Below are 19385 nucleotides of genomic sequence, written 5' to 3'. Positions count from 1 at the left end.
AACCTCGATCTTTCGAACTGCAGTACCTTCGCTTAAGTTCTCATCAAGAGCAAAAACTTCCAGAAGTCTAGGTTTCTCAATTCGCAAATTATTAAGTTTAACAGGAACACTCCCTCCCTACAGTCAATTTTTTCTTATCTTGAAGGCAGCTAAATCTAAGAATTTGTTCGACTCGGTTTTCGTGATTAAAACCTCAAGTTATCAATACCTTCTACTCTTAATACTTGTGTAAATCATGCCTACATTACGTAATTTTTTTTATCATTTTTAGGTGCAGGTCAGCATTCTGAAAAACTTAAAGATAAATATCAGAAATTGTGTAAAGAAGCATGCAGAAAGGTTTGTTGTCATGATTTATTTATGATTATAATTCTTAAATGAGTAAATGTACAATTTTTCGGATTGGGATACCTAATTCTAGAAATGTCTTAGAAAAGGGCAAATGGTCTGTAGTAATTTTATACAAATAGAAATCTCAGTAAGAAGAAGGGCATTAAATGGTATTAAATAGGTAATGCATAATAAAAGATATGTATATCGATTCATACAAATAGAACTCCAAAGGCTGTACATGAAATAACATCCTAATCTCATCAATCACTTGAGTTAGTCCGTGGCTATGATTTATAACCGAGTTCACTCGAGTAAAAGTTTGAAATAATAATAATAATAACTCAATTAACTCGTCGTTTAACTCAATATAAAAAAGGAAATAGAACCAGAAAGCTGATAAACCATGTTACTAAAAACATTCATTCTCGGCACATTCAGACATTTACTCCATCAATAGTAAATGAGATTATGGACTCCCAACGGCAGAAACTTGATGTTTTTACTTCCAGAAAGATGAAAGAAGGTTCTATCGTGAACTGAGTGTAAAGCAAAATAAACACTGACAAACATCACAGCTTTACATGTTTCAGTTGTCTTGAAAAGGGCAAGTAATTGGAAAGCTCTAGATCCGGAAATGGTGCACAACTTCTGGAGCAAGTACCTAACGAGTGTGCATCATGCGTTGGCAAGGTGTTTTGAAAAGATTATTGAACACTTAAATCTAATACCAGGTTTTATACTCCACGGTATTACGTATATTCTACCAAAAAAAAACCAGACGCTCAAAATTCATCTGAAGTTCGATCGACAGACTGTCTTCCAACAAGTTATAAATGTTTTACAGCTATCATTGCAGATAAGGTATATTCTCATTGCGATGATAATGACATCCTCACAGAAGAACGAAAAGGATGTTGTAAAAACTCACGAGGCCGTAAAGATCTAGCTAGTTTAAACCAGAAACTGCAGCAAGTGATACATGTCACAAAGCAATTTTCCAATTATATCCACATGGAGTTCGGAGTAGATAAGTGCATAACAGTGCACTCCATCGGAGGGGAATTAGGAACTACAGAGTTAGATAACGAGTTCGAAAATGACATCGAGGCAATGGCTGCAGGCGAATCATATAAATATCTGGGTATTCTTGAATCTAAGGGTATTCAGCATACGATAGTTAAGACAAGCATAAGAACAGCCTTCACTGCGAGACTCAGATTGAATATGAAGAGTTTTCTCAACTTGGCAGACAAAATCAGGGCAATCAACACTTATGCCATCCATGTCCTCACATACTCCTTCGGGCTCAGAATGGATGCATTTCTATAGATACATTCCAATGCCCGTTTTAGAAATCGAAGATGAAATCTTATATTGGGATGTTACTATCGAAACGGATCATCACATCAGGGCCAATCGACCGTATGGAGGATTGTGAATCATGCATCTATTCATCCCATTGTGATTTCGGCTACAGGCAATGTGCACGCAAGATGTACTGAATATCTGAAACATTTAGGTGTCAGTAGGGTATTAGTAGCAGCTCAGAAGGCGGTTTTATTAAACACCGGTCGCATTGTAAGAAACTTTCTTGACTATCAGGAAGCGAGCGACTAAAAACCCGTGAATTGGCACATGGTAGCTCTAAGAAAGCATCCAGAGGTGACTGTTGTCACCTCCAATGCGCGCGGCTGCTCGTAATTGTAAACATACAACGTCAGTGCAGGAGGTTTCAAGAATCTTATTGGATCTCATTGGATCTCTTATGACTTTGACGGCTATGATGACGGTAGAACTGCTACTGTCAGGGTTTCCAATGATAGACAGGCAGACCAGGAAGAGGAGGGGGACGAAGAAGAACACCAAAGTCCATAAATGATTATGGAGAATATTTTAAAGATTTTGAAATGCTTGTCGCTTCCCGAGAACCGTCGGAGCACCCCTGGAGCTGCCGCTGGAGGCCACAGCATGCAATATGGTGGCAATGGTGAGCTACGAAATAGGCAGGGAGATCTTACTAATCAAACACCTGACCATCAAGAACGTCTGCGGCAAGCGTTAATCAGTGGAACATCAAATATGTCTACTGAGGATGCTTTGGCTAGCGTTAGCTATTCGCAGCCAACCACCTCGACAGAAATACCGTGGGAGAGCAACAAGTGGGATACCCCAATAAAAGACAAATTGGCGCGTCTCTTACGAAATTGCGAAGTTTGAAACGAAAATGGATAAAGGATACAATTTATGAACGAAATTTTCTGCAAAGTATCCTAATATCAAGAAGGTGGCACTAAGAGATCTTATGGCTACTGTGTAGGACATCGTGGAAATACGACGGCAATCAACATCAGTTAGAGAAAGCCGCGTCACACGGTCAAGCACGGTCAGACCATATGGACATAGATGTTATGCGCCTTTATTTTTTAGCAGAGAAACCTGGGCAAAGTGTGAGGAGAGAACATTATAGATTCTTCTTACTTAAATGCGTAGGGCTAGCCAAACAAATAAATGAGCAGAATCTGACAGATCAAAGACGATTCCAATTTATTAACTCCCCTTGGAAAATGTGGACAACGAAGACTTGATTGAAGCTGAAGGCATAGGTTCAAGGGATAATGAACATTAAGTACCACATCCACTAGAACCACATCCGGATATTAATAACGATTACGTGGACAGCGAAATCCCAGAAAATCTACAGCACTTTGAAAAGAATTTTAGTCATGCCTTACTAGAGTTTAGATATATAGAACCAACACAAATCATTCTCTGTCCAACATAAACATCACAAATGATTTGCGTCTACTAATAGAACACCTCAACAGCAAGGTTTTGTCTACGTATTTGAACGTAACACAAACTGTGTCAGACTTGTAAACTCGTGTATACTGTGCAACTGTGGCAACTTTTGTAACTTTGGGCTGCAGAACTAGGCCTACAAATGCAGTATTTGTTCCATCAAGCGATCGAGATCCACCATTTTTTAGGGTAGCAATATTAGAGTGGTCGCAAGGTTATGCTGTCGTCAACACGATACAAAGAGGTTTGTGGTCGGAAGTATACAAGTAGCGCTCTGACAGTGATACACTTAGTATAAAATGTCGTGTCGCTATCAGAGCGACACACTTCGCTACGATCGCGATACACTGCATAAGGATCACAGCTATAAGAATTAAATGGTTATAAGAACGACATATGCATTTATGTGTGGATTAAACAATTTTGTCGACATAATTGTCAAGGCACAAAAGAACAAAAACGCTTACATAACAATTTTTTGGATACTTATCTTAGAACATATCCATACATATATTTTTCAAATCCCCAATCGGTTAATTTTTTTTATCCACGCATCCATTTTTAACTGAAATTAAATTCACTGGAACTTCATCATGTCAAAATTAGGCAAGATTTCAGATATGCGAAAATTTATCTGCGCAGATAGCCAGCGCAATCTTAGGTATAGACCAGGAGTAACTAGAGACATACGTACCATTTGGCGCCATTAGTCACGTACCATTATTAGAGAGGGTCCTACATAGACACCTATATAGTATCCTATCACATTTCCTATAGGTGGCACCTATATGTGAAACATATAGGATCCAATGTATTATCCTATGTAGGTTTCTATAAAGGGTGAGCGAAAAGTATAGGAACCCCGGAAAATCTCAGAGGGTTGGTCATTAAAAAAATGTCGAGGTCAGGTCTTACGTAACTTTCAACGAGAAATCCAGTAATGACCTTGGATTTGACCTTGTACCTCACCTTCAAGGTCAACTTTTTTTTTAATGGGAACCCATACTTTTGATATCGACAATCGAAAAAGCGTGAAATTTTACGTTAAAATATGCCTTGGGGTCCAAGGGCGAAGTGACCTCTAGAAGCCAAATAAAAGTCAAATTATGCTTGCAAGAAAATCGTGCATAACAAGTGGTTAGAAAAGAAGGTTAATGACTGGTCATAAGTAACTTATTGGACCTTGGACCTCACCTTCAAGATCATTTGAAGGTTATTTTGAAGTTAATTTTCTTTGTTGTAGTAGGAAAAACCTATTTTTACGTAAAACACATACTTTTAACATCGGCAATCAAAAGAGTGTACAATTTTACGATAAAATATGCCTTGAGGCATATTTCATTTGAAGGTTATTTTAAGGTTAATTTCCTCTTTTTAAAAGGAAAATATCATGCAAAACTAGTGGTTAAAACAATAAAATAAAAAAGGAGTTTTGAACATTAGAGCGCGAAGAAATTTCACCTAATGAGGATGGTTCCACCTAAGTGAAACGAGAGCGAAAAGGTGTACACGAGGTTGAAATGTCTGCGTGCACATACATCGAAGATTATTTTTTGATACGACGTGCGTGAACATTCGTTTTCGCGTGACGTTTTACTTCGCGCATGGGACATCGTGCCCGAATTATCGAAAAAAATCTTTTAATAATCAGAATGTTTCCAGCAGGGATCGGAACCTTTTTGGTTGGACCCGAGTTCAAAGGGTTCCTTAAGGGTCCGGGTCCAGCTTGGACCCTTTAATTTCTTGAGGGTCCGGGTCCAGACCTTTTAAGTCTTTAAGGGTTCAGGTTCGAACATCAACCCTTTAATTTATTAAAGGTACGGGTCCGGACCTGGACCTTTTTAATTCTTAAGTGTACGGGTCCGGACCCGAACCTTTTAAATTCTAAAGGGTCTGGGTCCGGACTCGTACCCTATATATTGAAATACATATATTTGAGAAATATACAAAGACAATTTGAAAGAAAAGGGGCTATTTTATGTGGACGAATTTAAATTATTGAGTTTAATTGAGATTGCGCAAGAGAATTCTACGGCGCTAAAGAGGCTCAGAAAAGTAATATTGCACAGTATTCAGGGCAGTAAAGTTGCACGACACCTACAGTTGCGCACTATTTTAGTATAACTATATTTTACTGATGGTCGCACAATAAAGTGTGTGTGGGGGGGGGTATATATATATGCGCAGTATAGTTGCATATCTTTTGCGGATGCGAAGTAAAGTTTAATGGCACATGTTGATGTGCAATAAAGTTACACTGTACATACTTCTGCGCAGTAAAGTTACATGTCATTTACGATTGCGCAGTACAATCGCCCGGTATTTATAGATTGCAGTAACTAGAGCGCCCATATTTGCGCAGTAGAGTCCTAATGCAATTGTAGCTGCGCAGGAGATTTCCATTGAACTTACGGATCCACAGGATAGATTTACGTCACTTACGCATGTGCAGTAAAGTTGGGGGCATTTATATTTATATTACATGACACGTATATTTGTGAAGTAGAGTTTATCAATACTTATGGCTGCGTAGTTAATTCTCATAGGTGGGCCGTAGAGTTACTGACACTTATAATAGCACAGCAGAGTCCCGTGGAAATCGCGAATACGCAGTATAGTTACACGTCACTTAGAGGCACGAAGTAAAGTTAATGGGGATTTATATATGCGTAATAAAGTTACATAACACTTATGGATGCGCAGCCGAGTTGAATGGTACTGGTGGGTGCGCAATTAAGTTACGTGATACGTATGTCTACGTAGTAGAGCTACGCGGTACTAATCGCTACGCAGCAGAGCTGAGCGGTACATTTTGCTAAGCAGTAAAGTTGAACAAACTGCTGCGTATTATAGTTGAAAGATACGTATGGATGTACAGTAGAGTTACTTTTTTATGGATACTAATTTAAGTCAAATGGAAAGTCTCCCTGCGCAGAACGGTTTTCACATCTTTGTAGTAGTATTCTGTGGAAATAAGCCTGACCAGTAGATATTACGATACCAAAAACTTGCAAACAGATTCATTACTTCTTAAGAACTAATGAAGAATCTTTTATTAAACGCCTCAAAATATTATTTCTTCCTACCGTAAATGTGAAGAAAAATCAATTTAACTGATATATCAAGGGAATACTTTGTACATTTTTATTATTTTTGAAATTAAATAATTCATACTATTAAAATGGAAATTTCTTGTGATTTCTTTCACGTACAAAAATATGATTAACAAAAGGTTAGAAAATTATATGATAAATGGAGAAAAGTATATTTTCTTCGGGTTCAGTGAAGCTGCTGTAGGGAGGGCTCCCTTAAATGAAGTCACGTTTAATAATTTTTTTCTATTGTTGCTTTTATTATGATATAAAATAATAACATTAAGATTTTCTTACAATAACAAATAATGAAGAAATACTAGAAAAAGTACGATAATTATTCTAAAGTATTCACAGTATTCGATCACAGGAACATTATTTCTTCAAGAACTTCGCGGTTTTCATCAACTGAAAAATGCGATAATATTACGCTTAATGACCCATATAGTCTTTGAATATTGGTTTCAGATCTAGTGAAGCCCAATGCGACACAGGCCACTGAATAAATGCCTGGTTCAATAGCTCGAAAATTTTCCCACCAGGTTAAAATGCTTTCTCTTCTATCTAGTAGCTTTACTTTTAAATATTTATCGATTGTTTACTACGGTTTTTTTTTATTTGAGCAGCTTTATTCAACATTTGCTCCAACAAGTCTTCTGGTTCTTGTTCATTCGTTTCCATTTCCTCGTATTCGTTCTCATCGGAGATCTATGATAACATTTAGAAAAATTATATTTGATATGCTCTTCACACAGCATGAAAAGTTATTATGAAAAGTGAGGAGTTAAGAAGACCTTTTTTTAATCCCAATATAGAAAATAATTTTCTTATGACATTGAAGTTTCTTAATCTGTTCATCCTTTATTCGTCAATATAAAAATTTTCAACATGATAAAAAACATTTTCTATCAGATAAAGAAGTTTTTCATCTTGTTATACAATTGATTAATTTGAATGATTCTTGTAAAGCAAGCTTATTTTTAGAGTATAGGGTAACGAATTAGACACCTTTGATTTTGAATTATAACAGGCATACTTAAAGTTTTATATAATACTGTAAGATGGGATTAAGCGGTGCATGCCGGGTAAAGTGGTGCACCCTTGATTTTCTATTCGAAAATGCTTTATTGTTTCTTCTAGATTTTGAAATTGAAGCTTCGCACTTGGTAATCGTAACACTCTTTGTATTTTATCTAGTAGAAGAAACAATATATCGCATTTTGAAATCCAGAATCAAGGGTGTGCCGCTTATCCCCATTTTGCGGTAACTTCCATATTTGCATGATTTTTAAAGTTTTTTTGTACTCTTCTATTAAAGATTTTTATTTTTTGACTTTTAAATATTTAAAATATTATTAATAAATTATTTACTAACAGCTTCCCTGCAATTTAGGTGTTCATCCAGATGATTCCATAAGTTCTGAGTCAGAGATTTCGCTCGTTGAATGTTTGATGTCAGAAGTTTCACGTTATAACGTGTATCCAAACTGATAGCCAGTAGAAAGGCATCAAAATTGAATAATTTTTGCTCCCTATTTTGCATAAATTTTGAGAGAATATCAGCACATTCAAACTTTAATTTATTCAAGCTCAACTTTCAAATTAACCAAAAATGGAAACCGTCTCCAGGTGTAAGTTGCTCTTTATGAAGTTTCATTAAAAATTGATTTTCAGGTTCGAGTGCTTATATTAAGTTTATGATGCTTTCCCACATATCGGTTCTTATGAACGTAGCTTCATTGGTTGTGGAAATGTTGACACAAAACTGTCTCGATTCTTGAAGCCGCTTCAGCATGTGAAAAGTCGTCATCCAATCTTCTTCGGAATCGAGAATTGGTTCCGGAAGACGTAATTGTAGGATTGCGGATATTCTGTCATGTGAACGCAAAGCCCTTGTAACATTTCTAGCTCTGTCTTTGAAATTCCAGAATAATAGATTTTCACTTTAAAGAAAACAAGATATACTATATGCATTTTTTTATTAGACTTAATAATGCAAAATGATACTGAAAAAGTGAATAAGATACAAGTTTACCTATTACAGAAGCTGTCTCAGAAATCATGAATAAATCCTGGACGGCTGATTGCAAGGTGGAGATGAGAACATTTGAATTTTGATTCAAATGAGGCTTAGCAAGTTCTCTATACAGAATTTTATCAATTAAAGTAGGACCTTTTTCTAAAGAAAAATTGCACTTCTTACTCGCCTCCACAAATACAGTCTCAGCTAGTCTAGATGTTTTACTTTTACTCAACGTATAAATTTGATTATTTTCTATGTTGAATTTTTTAAGGGTGTTTTCTAGAGACTTCACCAAATTATCTAGAGTAAGATCATCTTCTATATAGGACGCGCTGAGAGTTCGCAATTGAATCTTTCCTTCAATTATGTACTGTGCGTTAACGGTTTGATGGCCTTATCTTTTATTTCTCGAGTTAAACTATTTTTATTTACAATGTCCCTTTTTTCTCCGATGCTTTCGATGATAGGTGAAAGCAACTTTTGAAACCCAGATTCTTCGAATAGAGACAACGAATGACCATTTACTTTTATAATCTGTAAGCAGTTATTAATATTGTAAGTCTTTGAATATGTTTTCAATTTAGATTTTCGTTTTGTACCAGGGATCATAGTTTCATTATTTGATCTTGCTTGTTTTCCTGGAGAATCGTCCATAGTTAAATCTTCATCGAGTTCCATTTTTAATCTCAGTAATTGATGGACTTGAGATATGTGATGGCGTCTTATATGTTTTTCCATATTTATAACATGATCTTCCTGAAACATATTGTAAAATTATTTGTAATGATCTCATTAGTGCACAGTTATGCATGCGACATATGTGCACGTGTACAGTTTGGCAAGTGATACCTGAGGACGTGCACAGTTGGGCGAGTGACATCTGTGCACGTGCACAGTTAGTCAAGTGACAAATGTGCACGTTTAAATTTTGAAGTGCACAGTTGTCCACCTCACCAACGACGTGCACTAGGGTGTTCCAAAAACCCGACTTTCGAATATAGGGCGTGCCACCCCCCATTTTCTTAGGTTGCCAGAAAAAAATTGCCTTCTAGTTTGAGCCAAATCGGTTAATATTAAGACGTGCTGCAAAAGCCCTGAAAATCCCATTAGATTAACATGGGGAAATTTTGATTTTCGGAAAAATGGAATTCAGGTTTCTGGATTCAAACTTAGCTTGCGGGAGATATTAAGAATTTGTTAGGGAGTCTCTAATCAATTATTTTCATTAAATTACTTTATATTTTGATTACCCCCCCCCCTTGGAGCCATAAAAATGACCCAAATAACAGAAATTGATATTTATGCCTAAAATGAACACATAAATGCTCTATTTTCCCCTTTTTTGCCATAAATTATTTTTGTTTGTTAAGTGGAATGTTTTTAAGTATTTTTTAACAAATTAACAATTGTTTAAATAATTTATGTCTGTTTAAATATTTTTTTTGCGCTCAATTATTGAAAGGTATATTTTTTATGTTTGATTGGACAATTGGTCATTTTTAGGAATGTTCCGGAAGATACGCCATCCATGGAGGCACATGTGCGACGCACGCCATGCGAGGCACGCGCGTGCGTGAATGAAGCAAACACTGTGCGCGTGGGTTGACTATCCTAAAATTATTTATTTATATTAAAGGAGGTAAATAAAAAGGTTGAATTAAATAAATGTATAGGAATTTATTAAGAAAATAGCACGCCTATAGTGGGTATGTTGGAAAAAAGCCCACAATCGCGATCGACTGTCCTCAAATTTTCATTTGTTCCCAGATGATAGCGCTACTTGCGGAAACTCTAGAAAGTACGAGAACATGTGACGTAAATTTTGAACCGGTATAAATATAACCTATTAATGCCGTTGTGCAATTGCAAACTATTTGTGTTCAGTGGAGAAAAATTGTTGTGCAAAGTGTCAGTGCTAAAAACCTATATAATAAGTGACATAACCAAACTTAACCTATAAAGACACTGGATACTCCATAGCAGACGACAATTTCTAATTTTATATTTTCACTGAAGGGAAGCTCTAATCTGGGAAGGCATAGAACTTTGAGGACAGGCGATCGCGAACTGGCACCAGTCGAAATACATGGCTTGTGGTCTCCTTGTAGTACTTCGTGAATCTCACAAAATTAGAACCGGCACAAAATAACGCGTTGCAATGTTGCAAAAGGCACTGGGCTAGCCTGCTAGTTCCGCACAGTCCCATGTGCGCAAAAAATGGCGGCGTAAAGCGAGAGTGGAAGAGACGGGCAGATCTATTGATCGCTTTCACTCTCAGGATTACAAAAAATATAGATTCTCTATCTCTTTCACATATATGATATTCTGCTTTGTGCTTCTGTTGCGCTACACCTACAGAACGTCACCCTTATTAAAAAGGAAATTTATAGCTTTTATAAGAAATAAATAATAAATTTTTTAAATTTATAAATTAAACATTTTGTGCCCCACTGGGTGCTAATGTTGCGCGCCTGTGCGCGCCGAAAAATTTCGTCACAGGGTGATTGTAAACAAGCTCGAATTGTGCCACACCTTGTGCACGCACTTCAGTTACAATCACAAAATGTGGGCGAATATGGTGAATTTTGGCATGCATCATATGCGCGCATCGACGTGCGCGTAACATGCGCCCACGAATTGTTATCTGGGAATTTCAACAAAAAAACAGAAATTTCACAATTCTATTTTCGAAACAAATTGTTTAAACAAACAAAATATATTTAAAGAAATAATCATTTATTACAAAATAAGGTACTATTATCTAAATGACGTAGATATTTAATAATAAGCAGAAAAGCTAACTAATTTTTTAAGGCCATGTGCCTAGTATAACAGCTGATGAAGTCAGCCCTAAGATCAATATTTTTTCACCCATATTGAAAAATAAGTGTAAATAACGCGGAAATTCTTTTCGGGAATTGTTAATAATTGTGAAAGGATCGTTTGTGGCCTTGCAAAGAGTTAGGGGAAGAAAACAGTTTATTTATGAAAATAATGGTTATCGACGGACGCATTTAGACTTTACAGCAGAAGTTTGACTTCTAGCTTTCTCTGTCGGTAAGCATGCAATCTGTTTTACTGACAGGCCCGTAGACGTTCAAAGTTGTCTACTCGCTGCGATAGTGCTGCTTTGACACAGCTGATGCGTATGTCAAACCAAATTTTTTTATTTGCATTTCAAGCGCAAACATTAGTTTTTGCATTATTTTTGTATAATGATCGTAAGCGATTTTTGTTGTTTTGTCCCGCTTTGATAAATATAAACCTCATAACTAGCCCTTTGACAACTTTGAAAATTGATTCCAGTGGTTTAGAGAACGGTCGATATTGCTCCAAAATAGTAATAAAAAAAAACTTTTTTCGCTATTTTAATTATTTAGGACCAGAGACACGTTTCTGCATGCCTTCTATTTAGCGTGTCAAATTTTTAACACGATATCTCATTTCGTATAGATGTAAGTTGGGAATGAAACTTGCACTTGTATTTTCTTCGAAATTTTTTTTTTCTTCAAAACTTGCACCAGAACAAAGCAGAGACATGGACTTTATTAGCTTCTCTTTCATTTCCCAAACTTTCAGAGCGATACCTCATTTCGTTCAGATGTAAGTTGGGAAAGAAAAATTGAGGACCAGGTTTGGTCACGTGACTCTCTCGTCACATGGCCTTAAACTAGAGTTTTATACCCCTTTTTTAAAAAAAGTTACAATTAAATAATAATTCATTGTTTAAACAAATAGTACATGATTGAAACGAAGATTATTATTTCTAGAAATGTCCAATTGTCCAATCAAACATAAAAAAATACCTTTCAATGAGTGAGTGAAAAAAAAATTAGTAAACAAAAATAAATTGTTTAAACAATTGTTACTTAATTGAAAAGTACTTACAAATATTCTAATTGACAAACAAAAATTATTTATGACAAAAAAGGCAAAAACAGAGCATTTATGTTTGAATTGTAGGCAAAAATGTCAATTTCAGTTTTTTGGTGCATTTTTGGGTTTCCACAAGGGGGATAGGGGCATCAAAATTTCAAGTAATTCAATGGAAATGATTGACTGGAGACTACCCATAAAATTCCTATTATCTCCTGCAAGCGAAGTATATATCCAGAAACCTGAATCCCATTTTTCCGAAAAACAAAATTTCCCCATGTTAATCTTATGGGTCTTAATATTAACCGATTTTGGCTCAAAATTGGAGGAAATTTTTTTTCTTCCGGCACAGTTGACCGTCTGGCCAGCGACGCGCACAATTGGACACGTGCAAAGTTGTAATCATCACCATGTTAATAGCAAATGTCTGTTTTCAAAACTTGACAGTATTAAATATACGACATTTATACTTTTGTCATTTAACATGAATCTATAGAAATTTATCTCTTTTAATATTGCGTACAATTTTTTATATGTAACCAAAATTAACATAATTTAAAAATTATAAGCGTAAAGACGAGTGACTATACTATCTAAAACTCATTGAACCATTTTTATTTTTAGGCATACAGCTTCAAAAATTTGAATGCTGTGCATCCACTACATTTAAATTTTTAGTATTTCGATGTAAAAAAAGATGTAAATGTATTTAAGCTTTAAAAATATGCATTCAAAACTGAACTTTCATATTGGATACAAATAAATAGCTACATTGTCATTTACACAGCTTCAATTTGTGCAAACTGAAATCATAATAATCTTGTATTTTCATTTTTATTATTAATTATTAACGCAATACCTTCCCCGTGGCTATCGTGCGCGTTTAATATCGCGACGGTGTCAATATTGAATAATGGTATAAATTAGATACGATGTCTGGAAGCATTTTAAAACCTTTTAAGCTCAAAAGGGCAGATCTAAGGTAGAGAAATTTTTTTCGTACTTTTTACGTGAATTTTTGTTCTTAATTACTTGATTTAAATTAATTGTAAGTTAATTTTAGGTTAAATGTACATTTTCTGACAGATCTTGTCTTACAGAATATTGAAAGATTGAATTCGGATGAATTTAAAGAAACGGAAGTGAAATAAGCTTAATTTATTTGATAAATTTGTAATTCAGAGCTGTAAAATTACGAAACTTGAAGTTTGCGCAGATATAATACAATTTCAATTACTTACCTTGATACTTTGTATTTCGCAGACAGGTGTATTACTGATCAATAAGTTTTTCTCCCTATCATAAGTGGAAAATTTGTGGACTGGATGAGTCTTCTTCCGTCCATATTATTATTTACCAAATTATTCAATAAATTTTCGTACTAACGGTTTGGTTAAACTGAAAGTTGGAATTTGTTTTTTCAGAAATAACAATATTACAAAAAATAAATTTCTAACTGACAGCACTGTTACCAACCACGCGGGAACCGGAATTTAAACATTTTAAAGCAAAAAAAATCGCTATGAAAACATACTATATGTTATTTATATTTGGCCTTAAAACACATCATTCTGTAATAAAAATTGAAGGGATACGTATTACATAGTTTAGTCAAAAGAAAATTATCTTGGGAATTATGTACTATTAAAGTTAACGTTCTGTTTCTCGCAAAAAATGGGAGAATCCTTGATATAACAAATGACATAAAGAATACATACATTTTTTGTAAATCACGGAACAGGGGTTATTTTTCTGAAAATACTAAATCTGGATTTTCTCAAAAAGTCTAACATTTTTCGTAATTTCTTCCAGGTAAAGCAATTTTTTAGAATGAATTTTTTTTCAAAAGTCAAAGTTTTCAATTTTTGCATAAACTGATAAGAAAAACGGTAAACTTGAAAAGTACAAAGTTGCTTGGAATTAAAACTTCTACAAAAAGTCTTAACATTTTTAAAAGTTGCCATTCCTTCGACTTAAGTATTTAGGGATATTGTTGAAACAATCATAATCCTTTATTTCTTTTTTACCAATGAGTAAATTTAATTAAAAATTACATTTTTAAAATATTTTTATGTACAATACACATATAAAACTGAAAATTTATTGCATGTTACGCGTTCATGAAGAATAAAATCAAATTTTTTTATAGGAATTACGACAAATTGAAATAAACTATAATTTACTGAAAAAAGTGACGTTTTTAGAGATTTTGTACACTTTTTACATAAAAGATCTTAAACGGCTTTTTGTTAATAAGGAAAATCGATAGTACGAGCAAAGACATCGAGTGCAGATGGCCATAATTAACACCGTAACTATTTGAGTCGATGGAATAAAATCATTTAAAAAGTGTAAAAGACTTGATGGTAGAAATTGTAATTCTACACAAATTTGTACTCTTCTCATCAGTTTATGCAAAAATGAAACAATTTTATTTTTAAGAATAAAATTTTGTCTTGCTCAAAAAATGGTTTAGCTACAAAAAAAGCATTTAAGAAAAATCTAATGCTCAATTTAAGCAATATTCCCTACAGAAATGAAAACTTTAAAACGTGGACTTTTATGAAAATTCAGGTTCAATATTTTCAGAGAAAATAGCCAACATTTTTTTATTTTCAAAAATTGTCACATTTTTATTTTCTCATTCGATAGATCAAGGTTTCCTTCGTCATTTATAAAATATATATATCTAGATGTAAGTAATCCGTAGAACAATACGGAATTTCACCAAAAAATATCTGTTATCTTTTGACAAATTTTGACAATTGAAAGTTTAACTTTAACAGCTCGTAATTTCCAAAACAAATTTTTGTGGGCTAAACTATAAGACACTTATCTCTTTATTTTCATGGTAGAATAATATATTTAAAGGCCAATTCGTTCTGGCGCCCTAACCTAGACCTATCTGCATGATTTGTAATGGAATCGGTTTCATACCGTTTTTCTCTTAAATAACATACACGGTAAAAAAAATGAGCTGTGACGGGATATTATTCCCCATTATAGCTAAACATTTAGCTGAAAACGAACGAAGGAATTAAGAAAAATCTCTGGATCAGCGAAAATGAATAACCTTGACCATTTTCCATATACCAGGGATATCGTCTAGTCAAACCCCTAATAAGTATAGCTATAATAGGGATATTAAGAATAGGTATCTGAAGGAATTATCGGAAGAGCGCCGGTGCATTGTGGGAGCAGCGAAATAAAATGCCGACGGTCTAAGCGGGAGCAGTGACAGTTCAGATTTACTTTGGACAATTAAACGCTTTTTACCACTTGAAATGTGCGCGAATGTTAATATTAAATAGAGTTTATGATGCGGTAATAATAATTTACAATTGTTTCAATTGTAGGCGATAACTATATTGAAATATCAAGACACGCGATAACAACAACAAACTTGACCTCCAAATGGATTATACGGATTTCAGGGAAATTCATTTTCGCGATACCAGACCAAAGACTGGCTACTGTAAGTTAAAATATTTCTATAACAACTAAATTTTTTTCTAATCTAAAGATAATAAAATTACACATAATCTGTCGAAAATAATAAACTCTCCAACTTAGGAATTTTGTCCAAATTACTGATTCACGAGAATAGTTTACATAAAGTAACTAAATGTTTAACTCTTCTAACTAAACGTTTTACCTAATCTAAGCGGACACTTTCTTTGAGTTTAATATATTCTCGATTCACTCGTTCCCCTCAAGAATTTTTTTTTCCGTGTATATATATATATGTTAAACTGGGTATTTATGTGATGAATATTGTATAATGTAAATGTTATATTGTTGTTGAAATACTTACTTTATGCAAAAAATAGTGTATTAAAAAAAACATGAACTACGTTTGTCTTTGTCTTTTAAAGCCGGGATCCAGTGATGAAAAAAAAAACGAAATGTATTATTTGCATTATTCACGAAAGAATACATTTTGGATGCCTGTGTTGAACTAGTTTCTGTAAATGGCAGAACATTTTCAATTTTGGAAGACTCAGGATTTTGTAAAATTCTAAATCCGATTCTTGAATTTTTAGGATAAAAATTTTCAATTAATATAGCAAATGTTCGAAATGCCATAGAAAACAAAGCAAAAGTGATTCGACAACAAATTAAAGAAGAGGTAAAGGATAGATAAATTTCTATAAAGATAGATGGTTTTACTCGTCTGGATCGTTCGATACTCGGAGTTAATTTACAGTTTGTTAAAAAACGACGAATAAAGTGACGAACGTTAGGAGTATTCAAAATGTTAGAGTCGAATACTGGAACAAATTTAAAAACTGCTGTTAAAGATATACTTGTAAAATATGGCATTGGCGACAATCAAGTATATCCAATAACGACGGACAACGCAGCGAATATGAGAAAAGCAGTTCGAATTTTTAATGAAAAAGAGATCCCAGAAGATGATGAGCACTTTGAAGATGAAATGGATGTAGAAAATGAGATTACAGATGAAATTGAAACTGACGAAGGAAACGAAGATGACGACATTGATGAGGTTAATGATGATAGCGAAAATGTGGAACCTTTGACTTTGCCAGAAAAAGATTTCATCGTGCAGGGCGTGAGTTGCATGGAACATGGATTGCAATTATCTGTCACTGACATAATAATGAAAAAACAAGTTGCAAGAAAATACCTATAATACCTAATAATACTTATAATACCTATACCAAATACCTATATAGGTGCCTGTAAAGATCGCTAATAGGATTCTATATAAGGATCCTATAAGTGACCTATATAGGATCCTACATAGGGTTACCTATATAGCTCAGTATAGGTGCCACCTATAGGGAATGAAACAGCTTCATGCATAGGATCCTTTATAAAATCCTAGATAATTCTATTGTAAGTGTATGGATTCCTTCTTCCTACATTAGAATCCATATAAGAACTTATACAGGTTCCTACTGCTAGGCAATCGCATAGTCAAAATAACTACTGCGCAGCTGTATCTGCTATAGGAAACTACTGCGCAACACTTCCGGTTCATCATCTGTCCTATATAGGTCACTAATAGGATTCTATATAGTGCCCTATGCAGTAAGCTGTTTCATTTCCGATAGGTGGCTCCTATACTGACCTATATAGGTGACCCTATACAGGATCCTATAGAGGTTACTTATAGGATCCTTATATAGAATCCAATTAGTGACCTGTATATGTATTTGCGGTAGGGTGTACATTCTGTCCCGGATTTCGATTTACAATGAGAAAAAAAAAACACATTAAGCGCATCTTATATCGTTTTTATCTTTTGATTGAAATCAATTTTCAGCATTTCTTCCTTTTTTATTGTTTTATTATTTTATGATTATATCTTTTAAAAAATTACTTTCTTATACCTGTTTTCAAATTCAGTATTTAATTTCCGTGGTGATCCCTAAAAAAGTATTTTAATTCAGGTATCATCAGGGTAAATTCAGAAAAACTGCTATGTATACTAAGAACACACACACAACCAAGTTGAAGACGCTCGAACTTCAAGTCCATCAACTGAAAGCGTGTAAAAGTGTCTAACCTATCAGACTTCTCAATCTATTCATACTATCAAGACTCCCTTATAAAGAAAATAGAAAATATCTCCCCACTTCGCGGATAAATTCTTGTGGCGCGCGGCTCGCTTCGCCCGCAAGTTTGAGCGCGCCTAGGGCGCGCGACGGTTGAATCTCGTGCTTCGCGCTTGGACATAATTACACCTCGTGCTTCGCACTCGGATATTTATTCTTTGCGTTTGGAATGCTTGAAAAAAACTTTATCAAAAAGATCTTTCTTATATGGCAGTATTTATATGCGTCTTCATATTCTGAATTGTCTACTTAATTAAGTATAGTCGAAGATTAAGTTTCTCAAAGCTCTGTAGGCTTTGAGGTACACATTCTCATCGTTATACTCGCGCGACGCGCTCGATTTCCGACATTGATTTTTGCGTATCCTACATAGTTTGTCCACAAAATGGAATTTTTTATTTTTCATTATTTTTTGTGCAATCAAAATTTGAACTTTTGATTTTTGAAGAAAATCCAAAAATTTTGTTATGATAATCTTGTAGGGTTTTAAAAAAGAAATGTTTTCCTTCTCTTGAAGTTTTTTCATATCGTGCGGTATTTGGCTTAAAATTTTGATTTTCAGTTGATTTAGAAAATTTTGAAAACGCTATAACTGTAATAATTTTCTTTTGTTCGAAAAAAGTCATAAGGATAAATTGTTTGTTCTTTTTAATACTATAAATATCCGTACATTGAATTTTCAAATTCAGAAAAAAGTGGTCGAAAAAATGTTTAAAATGCGCTCACTTTTTAAATTTGTATCAAAAATGGCTGGTACACGAACTCGTCCTTTCTTTTAGAACCTAAAAAAGTGTGCCAAAGATGGATTTGATTCGTTCATTTTTTCGAGAGTTATCGTGTTTACGGCCGGACTGCCGGACAGGGAGACAGACGCCATCATAAAAATCTGATTTGCGGTTTCAGAGAATCTCGAAACGTGGAGATCCGTTGAAAAACTGTGATGTCAAATTTTCGACAATTCTAATACTTTCTCAATCATAAATGTTGAGAATGTAAAAACATGTATTTATGGAAAATCGTAGAAAAAAAGTTTTCAACAAATAATTTGTTGATATCAAATTTTGTTTGTGTATTGTCTAATATTGGAATATCTTTAACTAATGCTATTTTATTTCACTTAAGCTTTTCCAACTATTTTCATGTTATTGACGCGCACCGGGAATGTCAAATAGAAAAAAGGCCATTTTTTCGTCAAATTTGTTTATTTATTAAAAAATTGAAAATTCAATTAAAAAATCAGTCAGAAATCTTATTAGCTTTTTTCCCAATTTTTGTTGTCGAAATCGGTGAAGGTTTGTGGGCTGTACGTTATTCTGAACCAAACAAGTCATTCTTTTTCCCAATATGCGTTATTTGGCTTAAAATTTTCATTTTACTGTGTTTTTTGGAATCTTGTAAATGCTATAACTGTAGTAAATTTTGCTTTTATCAAGAAAAAAGTCATTAGGATAAATTGTTTGTCTTTTCGTATAATATAAACATCGATAAAGAAAAATTTTGAATTTCGAAAAAAAGTGGTCTCAAAAATATTCAAAATGTGCTCACTTTTAGAATATTTATCCAAAATGGCTGTCTAACGAACTCGACATTCATTCGAAGATAGTAGAAGAATTTAACAAAAGAAAACCCAATCAGTCAATTCTTTTGAAAACGTGGACATTTGACATCACCGGGAGG

General features: G+C 34.1%; 1 protein-coding gene across 5 annotated transcripts in view; it reads left to right on the top strand.

Moving 5' to 3' along the window:
* LOC117180366 (threonine aspartase 1-like) overlaps positions 1–19385 on the top strand; it is a 277126-nt gene that overhangs the window by 112157 nt on the left and 145584 nt on the right. For 4 of the 5 annotated variants that reach the window (XM_033372828.1, XM_033372830.1, XM_033372829.1 and 1 more), the window contains exon 2: positions 272–339. The exons of the other annotated variant lie outside the window; for it this stretch is intronic. In XM_033372828.1, the coding sequence (XP_033228719.1) occupies positions 272–339 (68 nt within the window). The remainder of the gene's footprint in view (positions 1–271; positions 340–19385) is intronic. 5 annotated transcript variants of the gene reach the window in all.

The sequence above is a fragment of the Belonocnema kinseyi genome, chromosome 9, assembly GCF_010883055.1.
Source record: "Belonocnema kinseyi isolate 2016_QV_RU_SX_M_011 chromosome 9, B_treatae_v1, whole genome shotgun sequence".
In the NCBI taxonomy this organism is placed as follows: Eukaryota; Metazoa; Arthropoda; class Insecta; order Hymenoptera; family Cynipidae; genus Belonocnema; species Belonocnema kinseyi.
Note: the sequence above shows the minus strand (reverse complement) of the source record. Positions and strands in the feature narration are given on the sequence as shown.